Source organism: Natator depressus, chromosome 2 (genome assembly GCF_965152275.1).
Source record: "Natator depressus isolate rNatDep1 chromosome 2, rNatDep2.hap1, whole genome shotgun sequence".
NCBI classification, from domain to species: domain Eukaryota; kingdom Metazoa; phylum Chordata; order Testudines; family Cheloniidae; genus Natator; species Natator depressus.
This window is the reverse complement of record NC_134235.1, coordinates 78,995,812-79,021,516: the sequence shown is the minus strand read 5'-3', so window position 1 is coordinate 79,021,516 and position 25,705 is coordinate 78,995,812. Positions and strand designations below refer to the sequence as shown.

The window sequence follows — 25,705 nt, the reverse complement described above, 5'->3', positions numbered from 1 at the left end:
AACAATCCTTGCTTTGTAAATGCCACTGCAATTAACATTGTCTCAAGCATAAAGGAACTATTCAGCATCACCTTAAGGTTTCGGAAAGATTGAATAAAATGGAAGTTGAGCATATTGGGGTTGTTTAGGAATATAAATTTTGCCTTTTAAAAACCAGAAAGGCTGACAGTGTTTTATATTTATATATACACACAGTACATTCTATTATGGTCTGTTACATAATCAAATGAGGTTGCAAACTGTAGCATGTTCTATCTGGATTTAAAAATGTGGTGACATACATCTACTATACCTTGTACAAGTCTTTAAATCATTCTTATTCTGTGCCAAGTACTAGTTAAGCTGAGCAGGAAGGACTCTGGAAGATGCAGCAAAATCGTTGCACGACTTATATCTGATCTACTACTCATAGTTCACACATTTCAAGACCACAAGGGACCACTGTGTTCATTTAGTCTGATGTCCTGTATAGCACAGGTCATAGAAATGCCCCAATAGAATACCTAGAGCAGATTTTTTAGAAAGACGTCCACTCATTTTAAAAATTGCCAGTGATGGAGAATTCACCGTGGCCCTTGCTAAGTTGTTCCAATGGTTAACGGTTAAGACCCTGTTAAAAATGTACACCTTATTTCTAGTGGGTGGTGCTGTAGAAGCAAAATTTAGTTTACTGGGAATAGTGTTAGGGTTCATGCATCCAGTGAAGTTAGAATGGAGCGGGGGCTAAGGTTGCGAAGGATATAGGGTATACTAGATCAACCACTACCTTGGGAGTGATTGGAGGAGAAAGGAGAAAGGAAAGGAGAGCACTAATATTGCTTGCAACAGCATTAGGTGTTCAGTGAGTTTCAGTGAAAGATATGGTCTTTGTGCCAAGGAGCTTAACACAGTCTTTAGACCATTGGCCAAGGTTTTCAAAAGTGGATTAGTGACTGTTTCTGGAAAAATCAGGTATCAAACAGAGCACCCAAACAAACCCCCTCTGATGTCAGGCCCCTTTAAGGTGTCTCAAATTGGGCACCCAAAATCACTAGTCCCTATGAAAATCCTGCCCATTATGAAAAGAGTAGACAAAAGACGACCGTAGTCGACAAAAGGATAGGGATCTTGCCCGAAGGAGTGCACTTTTCTACAGTGCGTAGTTAATGATGGTTGCACCATAGACTAGTCACTGCAGATATTAAGCTATGTATTCCCTAAACAGAGGATTGAAAACATTCCTGGAAATATGTAGAAGGGTTCATCTCAAAATATGGATTGTTTTCTGCATAATTTTCTTAAATAGGGAGACCACAAAGCAATCTAGCTTTCCATGACCATACCTTGATCTTCTTATCAGAAGTGCCAAATGTGAATGCCATTGTCCAAACAGATGGGTTCTAGATCCTAGCAATCCTTGAAACTTTCCCCCCTCTACTTTGTTTTTTATTTCAAGTAAACTGAAGAATTCCTGATATAGAATGATAATGGGGAAACTGACAGGAAGAGTCTGGAATGCATGCAGTACCTACCTATTGCAATTTGTGTACTTATAGTAGTTGTTAAGGTAAGGAAACCTCGAACGCACACTGGATTATTCACAGTCACTGAAACAAATAAGCCCTGGCATTCTGACAAGGGAGAGGAGACCAAGTGTGTCCAGAACTTCACCATATATTAACTCAAAAGAATTACAAAAACATTGTTCTGTGCTAGTCTTAGAGCAAGCCAAGCCAAGCACTTTGAGAAAGCAAGCAAAAAGTGGGAGTGGGGTGGGGAGAGAAGGAAATCAGACAAGTCCAAACCTGGGACCCTGGGCTGTTGGATGACTTCAGTTGGAAAAGGAAAAAAAATGCACCTCAAAGTTACAACTAGACATTCTGTGTAAAACAAACAGTACGATTACGTGGCATTACCACTCAGAATGTGGGTGTGCAGAAGAGTCGGGTTTGCTTACCAGTGGAGAGTTCTCGTACTACTTATAGACCCAACCCCAGAGGCTATGTGGCACTCCAGAAACACTGCGCTGTTCCGTTACAACGCTTGTCTTGGAATAATATCATTAAACATTTCTCAAAGGATGGAATACAGCCCACCACACTTAACTGTGTGCTAGTTAGCAGAGCTCAACTTCTGGGAAAGAGAAATAGGGTGATGAGCCTCATGAGTCTGGTGCAGAGCCCACTGGAAACCTTCAGCTAGATTTTTCTAGTCTAAATTTCAAAGCAGAATCGTCTGTGTCAGGGTAGAGCTATACTGGCTTGCTAAAGGGTAGGAATGACAGTAAAAGGCTTTGAAAAAGATATACTTGGGAAGGCCCATTCCCCACTGACTTTTCTGAACCATGTTGCAAATTCCTTACTCTCTTAATTCCCTTTTTCTCTATGGGATGGGGATTTAAATCTTCTCATCCTATTGCTTTCCAGGTTCCCTCACATTTCTTTTGCTGTCCTGTTTTGCACAACTACTGTAAAATAAATCCCAGTACTGAGTGCAAAACGAATGAGAGATTTGAAAACAACTGCAGAATAAGTTATTTGTGCCCAAGGCAAACTGGGGTTCAATGGCAGGTAAGGACTGGAAATAAAATAACTGAAATGAGGAGTAGGGAAAGTGCAGTGGGCTGAGTTTTAGGCTTCATATTCCTGCAGCTGGACTTCAGCTGTCCACTCCACACCTTAGATCAGGGGTCAGCAACCTTTCAGAAGTGGCGTGCCGAGTCTTCATTTATTCACTTTAATTTAAGGTTTCACGTGCCAGTAATACATTTTAATGTTTTTTAGAAGGTCTCTCTCTATAAGTCTATATATTATAGAACTATTGTGGTATGTAAAGTAAACAAGGTTTTCAAAATGTTTAAGAAGCTTAATTTAAAATTAAATTAAAATGCTGATCTTACGCCGCCGTCCCGCTCAGCCCGCTGCCAGCCTGGCGTTCCGTTCACCTAGGCCGGCAGCAGGCTGAGTGGGGCCGGCGGCTGGGACTCCGGCTGGCAGTCAGAACCCCAGACCGGCAGCAGGCTGAGCGGGGCTGGCGGCCGGGACCCCAGACCAGCAGTGGGCTGAGCGGCTTAGCCCACTGCCACTCAGCCCGCTGCCAGTCGGGGTTCCGTCCACCGACTCCTGCCAGCCAGGGTCCCGGCTGCCAGCCCTGCTCAGCCTGCTGCCGGTCTGGGATCCCGGCTCTGCCCACACAGAGTAGATACCTACCTTCTCCCTGGTTCTAGCCCATTCTCTTCCTCTCTTTCTGCACTGAGCTGAGGGTGGGAGTGCACTGAGCACAGGACTGGGGGTGAAGGAGCAGGCTGGGGTGTGGGGCAGGATTTTTAATGGCACGCTGCTGCCTGCCGGGGTCCTGGCCTGGGTTCGGAAGCGGGTGCTGAGCGGGGCCGGCAGTTGGGACCCGACAGGCAGCAGCGTGCCATTAAAAAAAAGTCTGCTGGCGTGCCGTCTTTGGCACATGTGCCATAGGTTTCCGACCCCTGCCTTAGATATACCCTTCCTTGACATCAGAAGAAAGGCTAGAATAGTGGCTGTGGACCATTGAGGGCCACAGTGGAGCTTCAAATTCCAGTCATTACACCAAAGGTGGCATGCTGTTGGACACCAGAGGGGTCGTGGAGGAGAGAAGAACGAACAGGGAGGACAAGAAGGTTGTTAGTGTACAGGAATCCTAGCACAGAGGAAATTCCAGCCCACTGCCAGAGTATTTTAGGTTTATTTTAACAGGCACTTAGTTCTCTGCAACAAATAACCAGCAGGTTTACTATCCCAGGTCTTCAAGTCTGGAAGTAGGGGAAAATTGCTGATACTGAGGAGCCTCATTATACTTCATGCTGCTGTGCTTTTGAAGCTGGCATCAGTTTTCAAATTCAAGGGGTGATAGGCACTTTAATCTTCTAATCCAGAAAGATGAGAGCTGCTCAAAGCCCGATAAAACAGACTATACAGTCATCTGATTGGTAACAAGTGTTGGCACAGCACAGCAGGTGCCCCTTCAAATTATTTGTAAAGGGGCCCTGAGTTATCATAGCACTTAGTGCTTCAGGTGAGTAACTTCCACTATCAAACAAGCTGAAAAATGGTATTGCCAAAGCTTTTCAATGGCTTCCTAGACTCAAGCATGAAGAACATTGAATAGCACTTACATCCTTCCTACAACGTGTATTAAAAAAAAGATGAATTTAGGAGAAACAAAAGGAGACAGTGCACAACACTACGACTTTGTAGCATGTGTTGACCGAGTCCAGAGATAAAAATTTGCTTTTATTTTTTGCTTTGAAGACATCCTGTGTGGGTTTAAATTCTTATCTTGTTTAGCCATTAGCAGACTCATCTTATTCCAGGTGGCAGCTTGACTCCTCCGTTAAAACGGTGTTCCGTACAGTGCCATGTAGCTTGTTTTTAAGGCTCTAAATATCCAGATGAAGAGTAGGATACATTCACAGTCTTGGAGGGGAAGGAATTTGGGGGGTCTGCAGAACTGGAGCTCTATTTTACTAATTTATAAAGATTCTAATGACTTGCAACTAGGTTTAGTTGGCAATAGGGTAACAAGAAGCCTGCGTGAAACGCTGGAGAGAAGGGTGAGTCAGTGGGTGGCACTTAGACTCCATGTTCTCTACCACATTATGGTTAATGTGCAACCCCAAAAAGATCAGGGAAAGTCAAATGGATAAATAAATGCTCCAATACCCTTCTGCTTTCCCATATCCCCTACCTACAGCAGGTTGGTGGTAAGTTATTGGACTAAAAGGTTTTAATGTCAAATGCTGGGAGCCCACGTATCCTTATGAGGGACCTATGTATTATGTAGGTCACAGAACTCTCAGTTAAACTACTAAAATTTAAATTTAGAAACGGAAGGCTTAAGATTTCAATTACAATCTGTCTGTATAATAGAACCTAAAAGACACTGGGAGAGCAAGGAGCACCAACAGAACACTTTCTAAAGCTGTTCTTTATTCAGTGAGGAATTCAAGAGCACATGTACATAGAGTTAGATATGTTACTGAAGTGGCTTTTAAGCAAAAGTTGGAAAAAATCTAGCAGAATGACAGATCTTGACAGACGGAACTTCAAGTTTCAAAGTTTTGTTTATATAATCTGCATAACTGGCTCACAAATTGTGGTAAAGTTTTATGGTCACACATCTACTATTCACACAGGCTTATGCCATTCAAAATGATTGGCTTTCCGAGAGGAGACACAAGGTCGGGAGAGACTGTTAACAAGAAAACTTTAAGGTCACACAAACAGTTCAACACCTAGGAATCATGGCCAAGATAGGGTGCAAAGTGTTTCTTGAGGTGGTGGGAGGGAAAAGAGTTATGAAATCTCAGCTCTCATTCAGAATTTTTCCCCAGCCCCCTTCCAGTTGTGACGTTAGCTAGATCATAAACAGCTGCAATAGTCAGGTACATGGACCAGGCAGCACATTGTGCCAACTTGGAGGAAGCAAAACCGGTCATAGGCTGGATAATGTGAGTAGTGTTTTAAATAAATATGCTTGATTGCTTACCAATAGAGTCCTTGGAAAAGGAATAATCCTTTGGTTAGTTTTTGGCACCGATGTGCACCCACAGGAATAAAACTGGGTGGTTTTTAGGGAGTCAGGGATGTGAAGATACATAACTCAATAGTTAACTGGAGGAATCATTACAAAGAGAGGAGCTCCCTTCTCTCTGGGGCCAAGCACATGGTCTCCTCTACTATTTTCATCTACTGATTGCGTAGGGAGATCAAATCAAACCAGAATCTCTTCTATTGCGGGGCAGAGCACACGTGTATTGGTCAGTTGTACAGCATCACAGACTGCACGTGTCACAGGGAGCGGGCGTCAGTGGCAACAGCTGTGTTCTTGATGGAACAAGTGATGCTCAGCAGGCATGACCGGCTGTTTAGAGACTGGTGGGGGGTTAGTGGGAAAATGAAACAAGGCTGATGTTATAGTGAGCCCAGTACATTCCTCACTAAAATCAGGCATGACAAATACTCTGACCAAGATCTCAAATAGGATAGTAGCAGCAGAGCTGAAGAGGTCATCAACTCTTCCGGTGATTGAGAATAACCTGTGTGTGGACAGACACCTAATCTGAACAGCCAAGAACTTTATCAAATGCACTGACCTTGTTTTCCAGTCTTCCTCTGACTTGGACCGGTTTTTGCGGACAGCCCTTTGTTTCTCTTCTAGCCTTTTTTTCTCTTCACTCGCTAGATCTGAAAAGGAACAGAAGTTGAAAAAAAAAAAAATCTTAGTTTCCTGATCACTTTTATTGAAGCCCCTGTTATAAAGACTCAACTTGTTTCCAACACTAATTGAGTCAGATCATGCCAGTTTTAAAAGCCTCCTTTAAAGAGCAGACCCCGCAAAGCACAGAGGCAATATTAGGAGAAGCATTTCTGTTTTAGAAGTAAGGCCAACTAGAGGACAAGCTCTGCCAGTCAGATTGATCAATCAAAGATGGGTCTTGGTGTACACCCAAATTGCGGGTTGAGCCATGACCTAAGGAACCTGAGAATTTGTTCCAGTTCTTGAGAAGAGGGGCTTTATGATTCCCTTCAAAGAGAAAATGGTTACATTACTGGACTGAATTAAGATCTGGATTCAATCCCCACCTGTGTCACAAGTTTGTGTGATCTCTGTCAAGTTGCTTCATATTTGGACCTTCAAATGATCAGAGTTTAAAACAGTTACCAAAGTGATTCTCCTGATTTACAGCCTCTCTAATTTCTCCAGCTCCACTGGCTTATCGCAGCACTCAGCATGTGGCAGTATGACTGCTGAGCAGAAACAGATACTACCACCATTACACAGCTTGCAGATATTGATAGATCGCTGAATGTTAGTACATTCTGTAAATTAAGAATGCAATACTAAATACTTTGGGTAAATATGGATGCAATATAGTATGAGTCACTTCCACTAGCCACAGAATAATCCAATTTCCCGGAAAAAGGTAGAGACTGATTAGACAGGTCAAAGGAAGCAACTTGTCTACACTATATTTTTAAAAGCCTCAAAAGATCTCATTACTGATCTTTGAGAACTCCTCAGTACCACAGCATCACAATGCCCAGCTACTATATAATCCATAGATCTCGAAGTGCTTAAAGCAGGTGAAAAAGTGTTATCCTCATTTTACAGGTGCACAGATAGAGGCACAGAGGTGAAGTAACTTTCCCATGGTCACCCTCCAGGCCAGTGACACAGCTGGGAATAGAACCCAAGTCTTTAGTCCCCGAGTTCCATCCCCACGCTGCTTTCATACATATAAATGTTACAAATCAGAGTATCGAGCACCAAACCATGCTCCTCACTATACAATCATCAGTAAACACTGCACTGACACCATGGTGATAGGCATCTTAGACACTTCTAGATTAAGAGACACATGCAATTTGTTCTAGTTTCACTTAGACTTTCAGAGGAATTGTTTGTTTCTTCCTAATGAAGTCTATTTTTTTCCTCACCCTTTTGCTGTGAATAATTTTAAAGCGAGCATGCACTTCTTTTGAGGGGAAAGCTTAACTTCAGCAGTTTCAATCACATTACTGAAATTGGTATTTTGGATTAGTTGATGTAAAGAGACTATTTTATAGTGGAATAAAGGAAGACTTTGTACAGCGGCAAGTTCTAAACATCATGGCAAACTTCACAACTTTGCTATTGCCCTTCATAAAAGGTCCAATTTAAAAGCTTGACAAGGCAGCACTCTGTGCTTTCTATCTGGCCTCAGTCTCTTCACTCTGATAAATTTAATAAAAAAAATTAATGCTTATAATGAAAGAACGGGTAACATGCCTGGCATAAAGCTTATACATTTAAGCATATTTTCACCTCACCTCTACAAGGATATATTTCAAAGGCATATTCCACCACCACCACCACAAAAGAAAAAAAAAAAAAAAGGCAGCTTATCGGTAAAGATGGCTTTTTATTGTTTAAGGCAGTATCTGTAACCTTTCAGTTGGAGTTCCCAGGACTCTTTCAACTTTGACAAGTTATTTTGTATTTTTATTTTTTAAAGTTACCTATTTCACCATTTTCCATCGCTCGGATATCTGGCCGTAACCGGCAGTCAGTTTTAGGAACAACACTCTCCATTTCTTTATCCAATTCATTCAAAGCCATAGCAAAGCTAGTGAAATTGTACATCTGAAAGAGAGAAACAAAAATTAAAGGATTGCGTTCTGAAAGTTTTGGCTGCTAAGAGTCTTCACACATAAAAAGAGCTTTTCAAAAATCAAAAGAGCACCAATACGTAGTAACATACAACCGTAGCCACTTTCTGATTGCTGAGGTATTATACAGTAGTAATGTGAAGATGCTAGCAGGGTGAAAATGTGCCAGGTATAACTGGGTGAACCTTTATGCTCATGTCTAATTAGAATGAGATCTGACTAGCCAAATAGAGGGAGGGAGAAACAACCTCTTTGTCTTTATTCATCCTCCAGGGGCTTTCCTTACCGACTCTACTAAAGCAACCTACCCTTCTCCCTATATGCACCTACATGACCACCCTGCCCTATTTTATTTTTCTGCTTCCAAATCTCTCTAGCTATACATCTACTCATCTGTCCTGCTCAGCTGTCTGTCCAGCTCAGTAGATCTTCATCACCCACTCACGTTATGTAGCCTTCCTCTGACTTATGGGTTCTTGTACTCCATGGTTTGTCTTACATAGCTTTTGCAGACTCTGCTCCTCTATGGACACCTCTGATGAAATGTCTCATGCACTGGCTGTCCTGCACTAAACCTGCCTCCCAAATGGATGGCAGTACTTAAGTGGCAACAGAGTGGGATAGTGAATTCTCCAGGCCACCGCTAAGTAGAGCAATTGCCTAATTCATCATAATCAGTGATTCTGTGGAGAAGAAGTTAAGCTAAGCTAGAAAGAAGCCATGCGTGCACGCTGGTCTGTCCATCTACAACAGGAGGCCTACATATTCAGTTCCACATTACATAGCTCATTACAGTTTGTGTTGGGAAAGTTCAAGATCATTGCAGCAAAAATTGATTTTACTGGAAAGAGTTATTTTAATCACTGCATCATGAGCAAGGGAATTCAGTGACTAAGATGTTTACTGTACATTTTACAGTTTAACAACAAATTGTCAAAGCACCAAACATTTAACCAGAGCCCTGGCTAACCTGAACTGAATTTGGAGGTCTTGGAGCTATCCTCCAGAGTAAAATACTTCCAGGAACAACATGCACACTTTCTGAATCTGGCAAAGGCATCTCATCTGGTTCTTCAGAATTTCCCACCTATAAGCAGCACAGATACAAGAAAATTTAGCTGAGTCACAATAACCTTAAACACAAACCATAGAACAGTCCTACACAGTGAAATGAGACTAAAGACATAAAAAGGCATGAAACATGCCATCATAGAACACACATTCACTGCCCCAATACTTATTTTACCCCCTAAGGTTACGTCATCCTTTTAACACCCACTGGCTTTTCTAGATGCATGTCAAGATTAGAAGAGCCATCAGCTCCTCAAAGAAATTAAAAACAAAAGTTTTTTTTTTTTTTTTTACATTTATTTATTCCTTCAGCGTGCAGCTACCGAGAAATAGGTGCTTTCAAATCCACATTTTGAAGTTACTATTTGTTTCTCAGCACCATAGAGAACACTCATGTTAGGGATTCCCCCCCCGCCATTTACAATATAAATCAATTTTGGTTTGATTTATGCTGAAAGTGCAGACCACCTTTTCTTTTTCCTCCTACATTAAGGAAACATGCATCCTACAGTCTGTGTATGTGTAACTGCTGTATTATTGCTGTTCAGCAAGTGAGGTCTTCGGTTCCGTTGACATTATGATGTCAACAGTGAAAACATGAAACACATTAAACATATGCTCTTCTGAGAATAGACTACCTAATCTAGAAGGCTGACTGTGAACTGTCAAGGTTGATGCACACTGGCTAGGATGACAGTGCTGTACCACAGTTAATACATTTCTGGGAATACTGCTTAAGTTTCCATCCATATTAGCTAGAGTAGTAGAGGGTAATGATAGGGGTAGACTGTTCTCCAACTGGTTAAAAAGGTGCTTTGGTCCAGCAGCATAGACAGAACTGAAACACACATTAACCAGCGTCCTTAAATTATACTATAAACCTGAAGTCCCAAGCTGTTGGCAGGGTTTGGTAACAGCTCAGTCACAACAGGGCAAACAGCTTGGTCAGTCCCTATACTAGACTAAACCATAACGTGTTATGCTGAGCTACTGGATGACAATTTTTGTCCCAGCATGTTAGTTTATAGGTTAGTTCTAGATAAAATATGATTCCACCCCAGCATGGGAAAAGCTTTAGAGATCTTTGGAGATTGTTTAGTAGAAATCTAAGCAGACAGATGAACACAATGAACACAGTTTCCAGTTATGCATAAGCACAGTCTAAGCCCTGTTGTGAATGAACTTGGTTCTATGAGGGTTAGGCTAGGCAGTGTGGACAAGGCCATTTGCTGTATCTGCATTTCAGCACTCAGAGAAACTTAAGCTAGTGTACGGTTTTGAACCCTTCTGACATGACTTGGGTCCATCCATGCCACCAAGCCAAACTATTAAAACTTGGTTTAGTAATGAGATTATTGAAAACACCAGACCAAAATTTTTAAGGTGGCTGCAAAGTAATCAGAATGTCATGCATAGTAGATTTACTCCCTTGGCTGCTGCCAATGCAGCTCGCAGTTGGATATTCCTGGGCTGTGCTAGCACACTGATTTCCAAAGAGTTGTTAGTATCCATTGCAGAACAGAATGACAAAGAAATTGACGTAAAATGCTACCAGATCGAAAGAAAGAAGCCCTGCATGAATAACAAACTAATCCATAAACAAGGCACCAGACCTTTTATAAATTTTACTGTTCCATGGAAGCTTGTAAATAGTTGGTTGTGTGTTTCAGATTGTGTTTCAATATGCACATACACATTACCGAAGTTACAATGAAGAGTGACTACAAACTAGAAGCACATTTCAGCTGTTCTCAGCAGTTCCCTGGACATCACCTCAATTGATGCATAGAACTGAACAGTGCAGTGTTTCTTAACCAGAGGTACACATACCCCTGAGGGCATGCAGAAGTCTTTCCAGAGGTACTCAACTCATCTGGCGGTTGCAAGATGGGTTTAGGAGGGTTGCAAGTGCAGGGCAGTAGCCCAGAGCCCCATGCCACAGGGGCTAAATTACATGCTTCAGCCCTCGGTGGCAGGGGTTAAGCTTTAGGCACACCACTCAGGGCTCTGGCTTCAGAGAAGGCTCACAAATGAAAAACAGGCTCAAGTATCAAATTTATTTTATAATTATATGGTAAAATGAGAAAAAGTCAGCAATTTGTCTGTAATAATGTGCTGTGACACTTTTGTATTTTTATGTCTGATTTTGTAAGCAAGTACACCTCTACCCCAATATAATGCGGTCCGACATAATGCGAATTTGGATATAATGCGGTACAGCAGCGCTCCGAGGAGCAGGGCTGCTTTACTGCGTTATATCCGAATTCATATTACTGCAAGCGGTTCCTCTGCGCCCCCCCCCCCTTACTTGTTGCGGCCCCGCTCCGCCCCAGCTCGCCTTCGCCTCCTCCCACGAGCGCACCGCAGCTCCGCTTCTCCTCCCACCCAGGCTTGCCGTGTCAATCAGCTCAAGCTCTTGCTCAGCTGATTGGCACGGCAAGCCTGGGAGGGAGGGAGGGAGGGAGGGAGAAGCAGAGCTGCAGTGTGCTCATGGGAGGAGGCAGAGCAGAGGTGAGTTGGGGGCCGCAGCAAGCGAGGGGGGGCACAGAGGAACTGCTCCCCGCCCCAGCTCACCTCCACTCTGCCTCCTCCCCTGAGCATGCTGCCGACGCTCTGCTTCTCCCACCCCCTCCCTTCTAGGCTTCCCACGCCAAACAGCTGATTGGTGTGGCAAGCCTGGAAGGGAAGGAGGGAGAAGCAGAGCTGCGGCGGCATGCTCAGAGGAGGGTGAGGAAGTGGAGATGAGCTGGGGCAGGGAGCGGTTCCTCTCCCTACCCTGATATAACGCAGTCTCACCTATAAGATGGTAAGATTTTTTGGTTCCCGAGGACCGCGTTATATTGGGGTAGAGGTGTAGTTAACTGAAGTGAAACTCTGGGTACATAAGACAAATCAGACTCCTGAAAGGGGTATAGTCGTCTGGATAGGTTGAAAACCACTGGAATAACATACCCATCACTATTCTGTATATTAATAACATTAAAAACTTTCCAGACTGTTAAAATGCCACTCCAGCTTCACTCTCTTTAGGCTTCTAGGATTCCTAAATTCAGTAGTGTCCAGACTTCACCTATCTTACCTGAGGACTGCAACCAGCACACACAAGAAAGCTGACTGCAGCTGCCCCCATCTTTAATGCAGAGGTGCAGTCTGCAGCATGGAAGATCTCTTGAGTTTCAGGGGTCACAGCTGGTCACCCTGGTTTAATGGTGTTACAGCCTTAATATAATGAAGGAGCAGTATTCATTTCATTCAATCTGTCTGTGTGTTAATAGGATATCCATCTCTGCATATAGAGAGAGACCAGTCTAATGTCTCAACATCTTTTTGATTAAAAGGATAGCAAGTTTTTTCACAAAAAGATTTTATCCCTATACAATCAAAGGCTTTATGGGAAGGTCCAGGATAATCTGCTGATGAGACATTGGCCCCCAGCAGCACATCCAAGTAGGTCCCCTAAAGAAAAGGAAAGTGAATCTACATGATGGCAGTACTAAGAGCAGAAGTAGTAGGAAGCCATGAGATTTTGGAAACACTTGCTAGGTGAGGCTTCCCATGGGCTATATATTTTCATGGTACTGAAGCAAATCACTTGAGCATGAAGTGGTGAGACACATCTGATTGTAACCCTTAAGTCACTTGGAAGCTCAGAGTGTGCTTGAAGCAACATCAACTCCTTGAAGCACTGGCACTGTGTCATCACCACTAGAAGGTGAAAAGTGGGTTGCCATGGAGTTTTTGAAACTAAAAGGAACTGAAATCCTTTGTGGTCCTTAAGACCCAAGGGGCTAGATCCGCAGTCAGACCTAGGCACAGCACTTACTTTTTAGGCACCTTGCCACTTGAAGGAACCCTCAGCCATGTACCCAGGCTCTCTATACAATGTATGGGGAGAACGAGATGCCTAAGCATGGGATTCACAGAAATCAGCAAGCTGCCTAAGCTAGCCAGTAAGAAATGCTGAGGGGAAGGGAGGGGAGGGGCCTAAACTGAAAGGTAGCCAGACACCCAGCTTTTGGCCCAAGGGAGGCACCTGTCTCTAGACAGGATTCACAGCCATCAAAGAAATGTAGACCCAGAAAGGATCTTGAGAAATCTTAAAGTCCAGACCCCTGCCCTGAGGCAGGACCAAGTAAACCTAGACCATCCCTGACAGGTGTTTGTCCAGCCTGTTCTTAACCTCCAGTGATGGAGGTTCCACAACCCCCCTTGGAAGCCTATTCCAGAGTTTAACTACCCTTATAGTTAGAAAGCACTCCAGCTGAGGCCTCACCACTGCCGAGTAGAGCGGGAGAGTTACAGCCCGTATCTTGCACACAACACTCCCGTTCATACACCCTAGAATTATATTAGCTTTTTTCACAACTGCATTACATTGGTGACTCATTCAATTTGTGATCCACTGTAACACCCACCAATCCTTTTCAGCAGTACTACCACCTAGCCAGTTATTCCCCGTTTTGTATTTGTGCATTTGACTTTTCCTTCCTAAATGAAGTACTTTGCACTTGTCTTATTGAATTTCATCCTGTTGGTCTCAGACCAGTTCTCCAGTTTGTCAAGGTTATTTTGAATTTTAATCCCGTCCTCCAATGTGTTAGCAACCCATCCCAGCGTAGCTTCATCTGCAAGTTTTATAAGCACTTTCTCCATTGCATTATCCAAGTCATTAATGAATAGATTGACTAGTACCAAACCCACTCGTAGAATTAGGAGCCTAAGCAAAGTTAGTCCTGTTGCAAAAAACCAGCACATGAGAGAGAGACCCTATTTTAGCTAGTAGCCCAATGGTTAGGGAACTCACTTGGGACGTGGGAGACCTGTTTTCAAATCCCTGCTCTGACTGATTTGGGGAAGGACTGCAACCAAGATCTCCTTTCTCCTAGGAGTGCGCCCTATATGGTCACACTCTCTGGCCCAAAGAATATTCAATTTATACAAAATGGAACAGCTTCAACAGGAGAGACAGAATCCCACATCAGAATATCCCATAACTTGGTGATTTAGGCACTCACCTGGTGTGTGAAAGACTAACGATCAGATGGTGAACCTTGTTATATTTATCTGCTCAGTCCTGACTATGTTTTGTGTGGTTTAGGAGTGCTCCAAGCACACCTACTGGATTGGGCTATGCAGGCGAGAGAATGGGGGAAAGCCCAGTTCAAAATCCATGCCAAGTCTTAGACATGAGCTAGGGCACTGAACTGCTTGGCAACATCAGGACTTAGTTGACTTTTTGAATGGCACTGGCAGAAACATAGGTGTCTAGGGGACTCTATTACTGGAAACTTCAGCACCTAGGGAATTTAGGCACCTACAGAGTTAGGCAGTGACTGAGTGGGGGGTTCTCAGGGGCACCCAAGTGGCACCTTCCAGGATGCTATTTGTGCATGCTTTTTTTCAAAAAATAAAAAGAAAGACGATGCTTCTCTTAGAGTCCTGACAGCTCTAAGACACTGTCAGAAAAACATGTTTTCACTAGATTCTTTGTCTAGTTTCATTTGCCAATTTTCAAAGCAGTTGTAGTTTTAATTAACATTCTTCAGAAGATTTTGCATTTTAAGTTATTGTGCCAACTCCCAAGATCAGACAGACTGGAAACCTGATCTGGATGTCAAAGAGTCTCTTCCAGTCAGAGAAGTGGAGGGAAAAAGACACTCAAAAGTTAGCTATAGAGAATGGAATAAAATTCTGACTAGCAGATTCAGTGAAATGGTGTATAAAATTCTCTTAATTAAATGGTGAAAAGGCAAAGTAGGCAAGTATATTTTACTAACTAAAAGCCCATGAGAAGCCAAAAGTAACCTGAAGCTTGAGCTTCGTACACAAAAGTACTTCATTCATAGTAATCTTCAGTACTGCAAGGGAAAACAAACAAGTAGATGGATGATAACAAGTGTGCAGGGTATATTTTTCTTTTCTCCTCCTCCTCCCAGAGGCTCAGAGATGCAGCCTCAAAGAGAGGGTGGTAATCCCCTGAGCTTTAGAACTCTCCTGTACAGCAATAATGTAAATCTACACAGGCATACTTGCCTTTAGAGTAGTTAGAATCTAACAGGGCAAAGGAGTAAACCAAGCATGGTGATCTCCGGTGGCATGGAGCGGTTCTCAGATTTTTAGTAAAAATGTTTTCTCGTCATTTAAGATGAATGGTGGCAAGTATGTATAATTACTACAAGAACCTTCACGGTCACTGGTTTAAAAGAGCGTGTTTCTATTGAAAGAATTGTTAAGGAGTAACATAATGGTTTACAGAAACACGAAGAGTAAGATTTCCTGGACAGTGCAGACTGTAAAAATCCTTGCAAAACTTTCAGAATATGACATTCCTCCAAGTTATGAAATCTTTCTGAACAGACCCTCATCTATCCTGCTTACAGGCCTGAAAAGCATCAGGTTGGAGTTTCCATACTAGATCAGACCTATGGTCCCTCTAGTCCCCTATCCCACCTGGTTACTCCAGAGGAGGGTGAAAGAACCCAACAATAGGCAGATGTGGGGAAATCTGCTCTCATGAAAGTTTCATGTTAATCTTTAATAATTAGATATTGTCTTAAACCCTGAAGCACAAGGATTTTAACCCTTCCAAAACTGTTTGGATAATAGCCAGAATTATTATAATTAATCCATATAATGTGTCCAAACCCTCTTTGAATCTTACTAAGAAAAAGTCAAACGAAAAAATATAAAACAGTAACAAGCCTAAAGGCACCTTAGACTGCTAAGTGTTCTATTGTGCCTTTCAGACACCACCTCTTTACATGTCTAATACCTGTTTACTGTTTTTCTTCTCTTCTGTATTTTTCTTGTCATTTTTTTTGTAAGCTTCGAATGTAGCTGGGTCAACACTGTACAAGCACTCAGTCCATTTCCCATAGAGTGCACAAACTTTCTTTTTGCTGTAAAAAAGACTAATTTTAGGAAGAGCTTAAACAAGTTATGAAGTTAGTTTTAGTGTTTTCAGATTTTAATATTATGAGAAAGGATTCTAAGAACAGATTTAAGACTGAATCCCCATCTTACTGTACATTATAGTTACTAACAAGATGAACACACCCCCGCCATTGGCACAGTATATTGTAACAGTATTTAATTCCAACAGTTCCCACATATATCTATGTTAGAAATTTAAGTAGCATTTTATTAAACAGTAGGTCTAACGAAGACAGGATTTTTACCTTTTGTCTTGAATGTAGCCTTCAACTTTGTGTAACTCCTTCCCAAAAAGCCCACATGGTTTGAAGTTTAATACACACTTCTCACCAGTTCTAAGGAAGAAACATTTAGCTCAAATTACTTTGCAATAATTTGTTTAAAAACGTAGTAAACTAACAAGTCATGTTCCAGCTTACTTGTGATTAGTTATTTCGACATTTCCATACTGCTCAATCCAAAGTTTACCCACAATAATATTATGCACACAGCAAGTAGGATTTGTCCAGGTGTAGGCTTCATCGTGTCTGAAAAAACAAATGGAAAAACAACTGCTGGCATAATCACACCTTTGAACAATATACCTGAGTGACTCTACAGCAAGTATCTGGCTTTGGAACTCTATTAGTTACTGGCAGCAAATCAAGGAAACAAGATGCACCAGCCATGCATGGTGTGGCAAAAACAGGAGACGCTGCTTGATTTTGTTAACTGCTTAGCATGGCAGCTTCAGTGCATCTGCTACTGGCAAATCAATAGGACTACTTACAGTAGTCAAGTTAAGCACGCATAAGTGTTTGCAGGATTAAGGCCTTAATTACCTGAAGCCTATACAATTCAGGGGTGCCAGTGAACTGTACAATTGTTTGGAATGGTGTTCAAGCCATTTTGGTCCCAGGATACGAGAGAGACAAGATAAGTAAGGTAATATCTTATTGGACCAATTTCCAATGGAAGGGACAAACTTTTCAACTTCACAGAGCATTTCCTCAGGTCTGGAGAAGGCAACTGGAGTGTCCAAGGTAAATACAAAGCAGGACACATTGTTAAGCATAAGTGGTCAGACATGCTGTAGAAGACCTTTAAAAATGAAGTGGGCAATAAGGGTTAACAAGCAGTAGGGCGTGTTATAAATTATTGTAAGGAGCCATAAAAGCAGGAAATCTGCAAACTGCATAAAAAAGACTGTCTGCTTTATCTATATGAAATAGTGGATATATTAAAGGTCATCTTACAGCACTGGAGACTAGTATATAAGCCTTTATTCTGCACAGCCTCAAAACTAAAGTCTAATATAGTAATCTGGCCAACTTACTCAAGAAGTTCCAGAGTTATAGTCCCTTTAGGTTCTGCTTCCACACTCTTGCCCCAGAACTTGAGTTTAGGATAGATTGAGCCATGAAACACAAAATCGTTATTTAAGCCTTCAGCATAGAAAGCACTGATTGGTGGGTGATGACTAACTTGTTCTGAAAGGAGTCTAAACCCAAGATCATCTCTAAAAATAAAATAAAAATAAAGTTTTCAGGATCACTGTTCTCCGCAGTTCTCTGAAATGCAAATTTCGTGAGTTTCACTGATACAACTGGTACTATAGTGAAATAATTTCCTTTACCCATTCTGAAACAAAATTAAAGTTATAGCAATTATGTATGGATCTAGATATTTAAGCCACTGATTAGTTTAGAAACACTCACTGCAACACAGATCTCTTTGTGACGCTGCAAGACCCCAGAGGGCCCTGGTGCAAGATAAGTTAGGGGATCTCTTCCTGATTCTGAAATCCACTCCGTCCAGCTCCCACAACGCCCCAATTCAGCTCTCCAACGCCTTTCTAACTTTCCCATAGCCCCAGTCCTGTCCTTCCATCCCACAGCTCCTGCCTAGTTTAAAATGAAGTTTCAGGAAGAGAGGGAGAAAGGAACTTCAAATTGAACTCCTAAACTAGTTATGCAAACTAGATCAAAAAGTTACAGGAATAAAAGAGATGTTTCTACTATGACCCCTAATGCTAAAAAGTCCAAAAGTCAAGGAAGAGCGTTTGCAACAGGTTGTTCCCACCCTGAATACATGGTCTGGAAATTTTAAGGATCTGAATTAGAGGGAGAAAGCTTCTGAAGAATCAAGAGGTACTTTTAAATGGAAAAATAGATTAGCATCTCCAGCATATTATCCTCCCATGACCATTAGAGCAGCAGGTCAAGGAGCCTTTTGATACACTTTCTGTTCCTTGCACTGTACTAGGTGCTGGTACCTGGTGCTTCCCCTTGGGGTAGGGATTCAACACACACAAGGAGGGCCTGCTGGGATGCAAGTCACAGGAAATGGGCTCCCACATCCCTAACACTGCAGCTCAGACCCCCACCCCCAATTCTTCCTGTGCTGGCAGCTTTGTCTCCACTTCCCCCCACATCCATAACCCCCACTTTGTGCTGCAGTGCCTAGGTTCACCCCACCACATCCCTGTGCCCTGCTGCTGCCACCTGTTTCCTCTTCCCTACCACAAGGTGTTCTGCTCCCACACCCCTGCTAGTCCCTACTGCCACTCTGCCAGCTCCCTCATCTTCATCCCTGAACCCCACCCCACTCCTCCTGGCTGCCTGTTCCCATCACCAGCCTCTCCCTCACCCACTCCCTTGGGCTCCTCCTCATCTGCACCCTACGTCCTGGCCCTGCATTAGTGCCTGCAGGGGCAGCTCAGTGCCTGAGCGCGGGTAGCTGTGCACCCTTGCAGCACAGTGCCTGCACCCCACATGACTCAGGCTCCTGCACAAGCTTGGGACAGGGGTATCAGCAGCCAGGCCCTCTGCAGTGCAGGGTGGGCAAGAGAACAGCACATTGGGCAGTGCCACCTGCATCAGTACTGCCACCAGCAGCAGCATCTGCTAGTGGTTGGGTCCCCATAACTTCCAGGGCTCTGGTGCGACTGTACCACTTGCACCATTGTAGCAATGCCACGGTGTCTCTCTCGCTCTCGCCCACCAGACAAGTTCAACAGAAATACTAACAGGCTTAACTATTTTTAAATGACAAAATTTTTGACGACACATTGCAGCATCTGCATTATGTATCTGACTGATGAGACCCCAATGTAACGCGTAAGCAAGAGCGACCCAAAACAGAAGGGTCTTAGTTTATTTTTTAGTTCTTAATGAAAAACATCTGTTTGTATATATTACCTAAGTTTGTGTAACAGTTTAAAGGACATTTGCACAACAGACAAATTGCTTTTCAGGCAATGTGTGTTTACATGGTAAGTCTTTTTTTTAGTATAGATCTGAAACCTAGGTTTATACATTAAAAAACTGATATTTTTCTGATCACTTAGATTATATTAAGGCTGCTTTCAAGTAAAAAAGACACTAACTTGCCTGTAAAAATTGCTCTGGGTTGAAAAGTTGTGAGACTCCCATAAAGAGGAAGTAACAACAGAAACGCTGACAACCTGCACTGTGAACACTTGTAACAGTTGCTCCTAAAATGCAGCCCATTTTCAAACACACAAAGCAATTCTCAAGCCATACAACGTGTTTACATAAACCCACAAATTCCATAACACACACTTTGGTCTTAAATGCAGTTTCTTTGTTACCTGACTAATTCGTACGTCTCTCCAAGAAGTGGGTTGAACGGTTTTCCTGTACGTTCCCACTGTGAGGCAACAGCAGACACAGCAAATGCAGCTACACACTGTTCAACAGAATATTAACATATATCATTCACCTTTTGGAGTTCCCTTTGACACTACTTTAAACATAAAATTCTTCTATTGCACTTCATCTTTCTCTGTTAAATTTATTCTGTCTTTGGCATAAAAACTGCCTCCCAGATGGGCCTGGCAAGTTTTGGAAAGAGTACAACAGACCATAATAGTTTTGCAAAAAGCTCAGAAATATTAAAGCCTTTAAAAATTGAACACACATTGAGTTAACTGAACAGCCCTAGCTAACAGAACTAGTAAAGCAGTTCCATGTGCACCAGATTACAGCATCTCTCCTCTCCAACAGAAGGTTTAACAGGCAGCAGATTTAAAACAAAATTATGTAACTTCTTCACACAATGCACAGTCAGCCTTTAGAACTCATTGCTGGTGGATGTTGTGAAGGCAAAAAGTACAACAGGGTTCAAAAAGAGAAACAGCCAAGATGGTCAGGGATGAAACCCCACGCTTAAACCTCTGACTGCAGAAGCTGGGACTGGATGACAGGAGATGGATCACTCAGAATTGCCATTCTGTTCACTGCCTCCGAAGCATGTGGCACTGGTCACTGTTAGAGACAGGACATGGGCTAGATGGATCATTGATCTGACCCCGTATGGCCGTTCTTATATTCTTAGCTGAAAGAATTTGTACCACAGTCCAACCTGTTCAAACAGACCACCACAAGCATTTTAAAACACTACTACAAGTAAAGTACCTGCATCCTCTCAACTGTGCCAGAAAGTGAACTGGCCTGGTGGATGAGGTATGTATGTTCCATATATTCTGTAAGTCGCTGTAGGAAGCTCAGCGGCTCATTGAAAATAACTGGCATAGTGATCTTGGACAGCTCCTGACACAGGATAGAAATTTGTGTTAAAACTGAAGAGATTAAACACAATGAACTAAGTAACAAGAATTTAATTGGCTTATTAGAGAGATAAGTCACGCTAGCCTAGTGGCAGTACAACACCCCTTGACCTGGCCAACAACTTCTGAAAGAAAGAGACCCACATCTCTCAAGCTAAGCCTCTACCTTGCATTGGTGAAGATGGCTAAAGAGAGAAGTGTATCTATGTCCCTAATGGGGAGGAGGATCAGGAAGATGGTGGGCATAGAAGAGAGGGGATTTTCAGGACTTCAAAGCCTTTCAAAAGAGAACACCAAGATTCAGAAACACTATTTTTAGAATAGGCACAGGCCATCTGATTAGTGAAACAGGCAACTTTGGGGGGAGGGGGATGGCGGGCATGAGAAGCAATAGGAGTAAGCTTCTGAAATAAACCATACTTGATTTATCAAATATTTCCAAGTTAAAAAGGCTAATAAGGTATGGTGTGTAATATGAATAAGTTATGTAAAGTCTTGAAAGAAAACTATACATTCTTGCCTTAAAAACTGACCAACCTAATGAATCTGGAATATTTAATCTCCAGTTCAGACAATATTTATTTTACATCATTTGTTACATCTGTTGGGCAGACTGGTATGATTAGATACTCCATCAAACTACAAAACTCCACTAGAGGGTTAAAAAGTTAAGGGATTTATTTAACTTTGCTTTAATGAAATAGCACTGTAGAACAACAATCTAAGACTCATTCTTCATACAATTCTGAGAGGATGCTGTCAAGTTTCAGCAAGAAGAAAGGGGTTTACTTTCACTAATGGATCTGTTTAATCGTTGTGCTAGATAGTCTTCATGTTAGCTGCCAACAGGTTTTATATTAATCAACCTATGCAAATTAACATCTGAAGGTTTTTGTTTTTAACTCAGACTCATAGATATTAAGGTCAGAAGGGACCATTATGATCATCTAGTCTGACCTCCTGCACAATGCAGGCCACAGAATCTCACTAACCCACTCCTGCAATAAACCTCTCACCTATGTCTGAGCTATTGAAGTCCTCAAATCATGGTTTAAAAACTTCAAGGTGCAGAGAATCCTCCAGCAAGCGACCCTTGCCCCATGCTACAGAGGAAGGCAAAAACCCCCCAGGGCCTCTTCCAATCTGCCCTGGAGGAAAATTCCTTCCTGACCCCAAATATGGCGATCAGCTGAACCCTGAGCATGTGGGCAAGATTCACCAACTCGACACAGTTCCAATAGCAACCTAAGGATATGTCTTCACTGGCAGCGCTTTAATGTGGCTGTGTAGTGGCGGCACCAGTGCTCTCCCAGCTCTGTAAAAAACAAAAAACAAAACCCCCCCCACCCCCACAAGGTGAGTAGCTACCAGTGGTGAGTGTGTGGCTCTCAGTGCTGGTGCACTGTCTACACCAGTGGTTTTCAAACTTTTGTACTGGTGACCCCTTTCACATAGCAAGCCTCTGAGTGCGACCCCCCCTTATATATTAAAAAAGTGGTTTTAATTTATTTAAACACCACTATAAATGCTGAAGGCAAAGTGGGGTTTGGGATGGAGTCTGACAGCTGGCGACCCCCCATGTAATAATCTCGTGACCCCATGAGGGGTCCCGACCCCCAGTTTGAGAACCCTTGGTCTATACTGCCACTTTACAGAGCTAAAACTTGTAGCATTCAGGGGTGTGTTTTTTCACACCCCTGAGCAAGAAAGTTGCAGAGCTGTAAAGTGGCAGTGTGGACAAGGCCTAAAAAATGACTAACCTTCAACTCCCCAAAAAAAGAGAGAAAAAAAACATGTTTTGAGGCAGCCAGCATGAAAATGAATATAACCTAAAAATTTAGTTTAAATTTGGGCCCAAATGAATCAGGAATATCTTCCAAGTTCTAATGATTTATTTCTAAACTAGTCAAGCTTTTAAAAAATTTAAATTAAATCATTAATTTATAAACATACAACAACATTTTGCTCAATTGCTACAAAAGTAAACTTAACATCCAAGTTAAAACCCCTCTCTCTCCAAGGTGGTATTCTAGATAAGACTTAGTAGTAAACAAAGTTTCACAAGTAAGAGTGGGCCTCATTAAGTATGGAAATAAGAAATTGGCAAAGAGTATTTAAGTCTAATAAAAATAGAAAGAATAGAGTAAAAAAAGTCAGAAGACCTATACTTTGACAGATTTAAATATAAATCTTTAGTGTTGTAACATTTTAGTACATGGTCATTTATTCCCCAAATGCAGTTTTTCCTGCTCTTCAATTTCCTCTGAACCTCATTCACCACTTATTTCCAATATGGTGTTCCTACTCTTTGGGAAACACAGAATAGGGAGAAATCTGCCTATCCATGACCAGCACAAACAGATGTCTCAAAGATCTTTGTCAGCCATTTGCCAGAGCAGAGTTTAAGCCTAAGAAAGCGCTGGCTTCATTTTAACTGGTTCCTTCTTCCAGATTGCACAGAAGCCTTTTCAGGTGTCTTTCTGTGAACAGCACAGAGGAGCTACGTTGCAGAGCAAGCTAGACCTGCTGCCAACAGCCGTTTGTGTAGCTTTAAGGTTGCACTCTTATCTGATCAGAATCATAGTGCTTCCTAAGTGAAAGTCCATGTGCTCTGGAGTTCAAAACAACTTTCCTGAGCCATCTTATCTCCTGTATGGACTTTCAGTAGGTTTCTTGCACATTGTGTCTGTTTTCTGATTGCAGTGGAAGGGGAACAAGTTTTTGAAGTTATTGTAATTCTGATAAACAGGAAAAACTTACTCCCAGAAAGTGCTTTCACCTTGTGGCTATGCAGATTCTTAGTAAGGCAACTGTGTAACTTTCAGTTTGGCACATTGCACTTTAGAGAATGAAACCTAATCATTGTGGCCAAGATGAACCTGCCTACATGGTGGGGTTTCATAATGGAAAGAAAAGACGACTTCCCAATTAACCATTAACTAGGAGTGGGCTTAAAATTTATAGATAAGGCCAGAAGGGACCTCTGATCATCTAGTCTGACTTCTTGTATAACAGAGGCCAAAGAACTTTTCTGAATGTATATTAAATATTTGTGACTTGGGGCTCGTCTTCACTATGGGGGTAAATCGACCTCAGTTACGTTACTCCAGGTAAATGAATAACATAGCTGGAGTCAATGTAGCTTAGGTCGACTTACCCCAATGTCTTCACTGTGCTGTGTTAATGGGAGACACTCTCCCGTCGACTTACCTTACTCTTCTCTGGGAGCTGGAGTTGACAGGAGAGCACTCTGGCATCAGTTTAGTGGGTTTTCATTACACCCACTAAATTGACACCCACTGTATTGATTGCAGCACCGATGATCTCCCCGGTAGTGAAGACAAGCCTTAGTTCTAGTCTACATTTATCAAGCTTCAATTTCCAACCACGGGATTGTGTTATACCTTTATCCACGAGAATGATCCTGGCTGACCCGTCACAGAGCTTCCCAGATTTGATTAAACAGACCTAGTCACTAACACATCTGAAGTACTGTGGTGAAACTGGAAGGTTTTCTACTACAAGTATAAAAGGAGACTGGGGAGAGCTCTGGATGGTACAGGATCCTCAGAGGACTAATAAGAGAAAATGCCTTTGCTCTATGGAATCAATTGGCTCTTGGAGTCACCCTTGGTCTTTCTGGTTGTGAGCTTCTCAGTTCACATTTTGGTCCTCTTTAGAGATAGCCACAACCATAACTTATCACTAATTTCTGTATCACAACTTATATATTTTACTTACCATTCCAATACATTTTCTTAAGATACTCCAAATACTAAAATCATTCCTGGAAAACATTGGAGATGGCAAGCTTGTTCTAGAGGGGGGGAAAAAAGCAAACCACATTTATTTTATTAATCTCTTATCAAAATAATCTCAGTTGTGAACAAGGCTGCAGAATGTATTAATATTGTTCTAGTTTTTAGGCGTTCAGAATTGACTTATTGATAAAACAGGCCTACACAAGTTCTTTATGTTATGATAACTTTTGGGAGCTTTCATTAAAAATTGTTAGGTGACTTTCAATCAGTGTCCCTAGAGGACACACGCAACATGACGTAAATACCCTAAACCTTAGTGGTTTTAGTCAAAGAAAATTGTTTCTCTCTAAAGAAAGCAATAGTTCAAACAAATCTATCAAATGCTGGTGTTAAAGGAGTGGAAAGAATTTTGTACATCAGTTTCCAGAAGAGTGCTTAAACATGGTGCTGTCACCATGCTGGTAAAATCTGCCTCTACTTTGAAAATGTATATTCATGAAAGAAGCTGAAGATAATCCAGTTATATGTGAACAGGTTTCAGTTTTGTAGTGTTATCAGCAAAAAGACTAATTAAAAAGTTATATTTAGCCAATAAATGACATTTATTATCTGGACTGGAAAACAGTCACGGATAGAACAGAAAAGTAATGGAACAGATGAATGTACATCTTTCCTTAGACAGACAGGGCTAACATACATGCTTAAGCAAGGTTTATATGTAGTTTTAGACCAAATGGCTTTAGCATGGTTTGGTGCTTGGTGGGTCACGTGGGCTTAACCTAGAGCTTCACAGGGGCGAAAGCCTAGTTCTTTAAGCTGCTAAGACCACATCAACAATGGCCAGCTAAACAACATGAAAGTTAAGCACAGTTTTACGTCTTATGTAAAAGGGACCTTAGTCCAGATAATCCCAATCAGAAGCCTGGTACCATGAAACAATTACCCATATCAGGAAGATAACAAATCAGAAATCTTATCCAAGGCACTCTCAAACCACATAGTGCTAACACCACCACAACATTTCACTCTACAGTCTCTCTTAAGTCGCAAATTTATGTTAACTTTGGCCAAATAGTCAAGCACGTGCCATGCTCCTTTCCCCCAAATTAATGAATTAAGTGTTTTCAGAAATCTTTAGTGCAGCAATTTTTTTGTTCTTTGGTAGAGGTTTAAGTGAATCATCTTCCTTTGCAATAGCAAAAGCATTA

The 25,705-nt window shown here is 42.0% G+C and overlaps 1 protein-coding gene across 12 annotated transcripts in view; it reads right to left on the bottom strand.

Moving 5' to 3' along the window:
* OSBPL1A (oxysterol binding protein like 1A) overlaps window positions 1–25,705 on the bottom strand; it is a 135,803-nt gene that overhangs the window by 2,342 nt on the left and 107,756 nt on the right. For 11 of the 12 annotated variants that reach the window (XM_074944484.1, XM_074944483.1, XM_074944485.1 and 8 more), the window contains 10 exons: window positions 24,478–24,553; window positions 20,585–20,719; window positions 19,759–19,856; window positions 17,482–17,664; window positions 16,586–16,693; window positions 16,412–16,501; window positions 16,006–16,132; window positions 9,133–9,249; window positions 8,013–8,136; window positions 6,107–6,197 (listed from right to left, as the gene is read on the bottom strand). In XM_074944484.1, the coding sequence (XP_074800585.1) occupies window positions 6,107–6,197; window positions 8,013–8,136; window positions 9,133–9,249; window positions 16,006–16,132; window positions 16,412–16,501; window positions 16,586–16,693; window positions 17,482–17,664; window positions 19,759–19,856; window positions 20,585–20,719; window positions 24,478–24,553 (1,149 nt within the window). The remainder of the gene's footprint in view (window positions 1–6,106; window positions 6,198–8,012; window positions 8,137–9,132; window positions 9,250–16,005; window positions 16,133–16,411; window positions 16,502–16,585; window positions 16,694–17,481; window positions 17,665–19,758; window positions 19,857–20,584; window positions 20,720–24,477; window positions 24,554–25,705) is intronic. The other variant, XM_074944486.1, reaches the window with a different exon arrangement.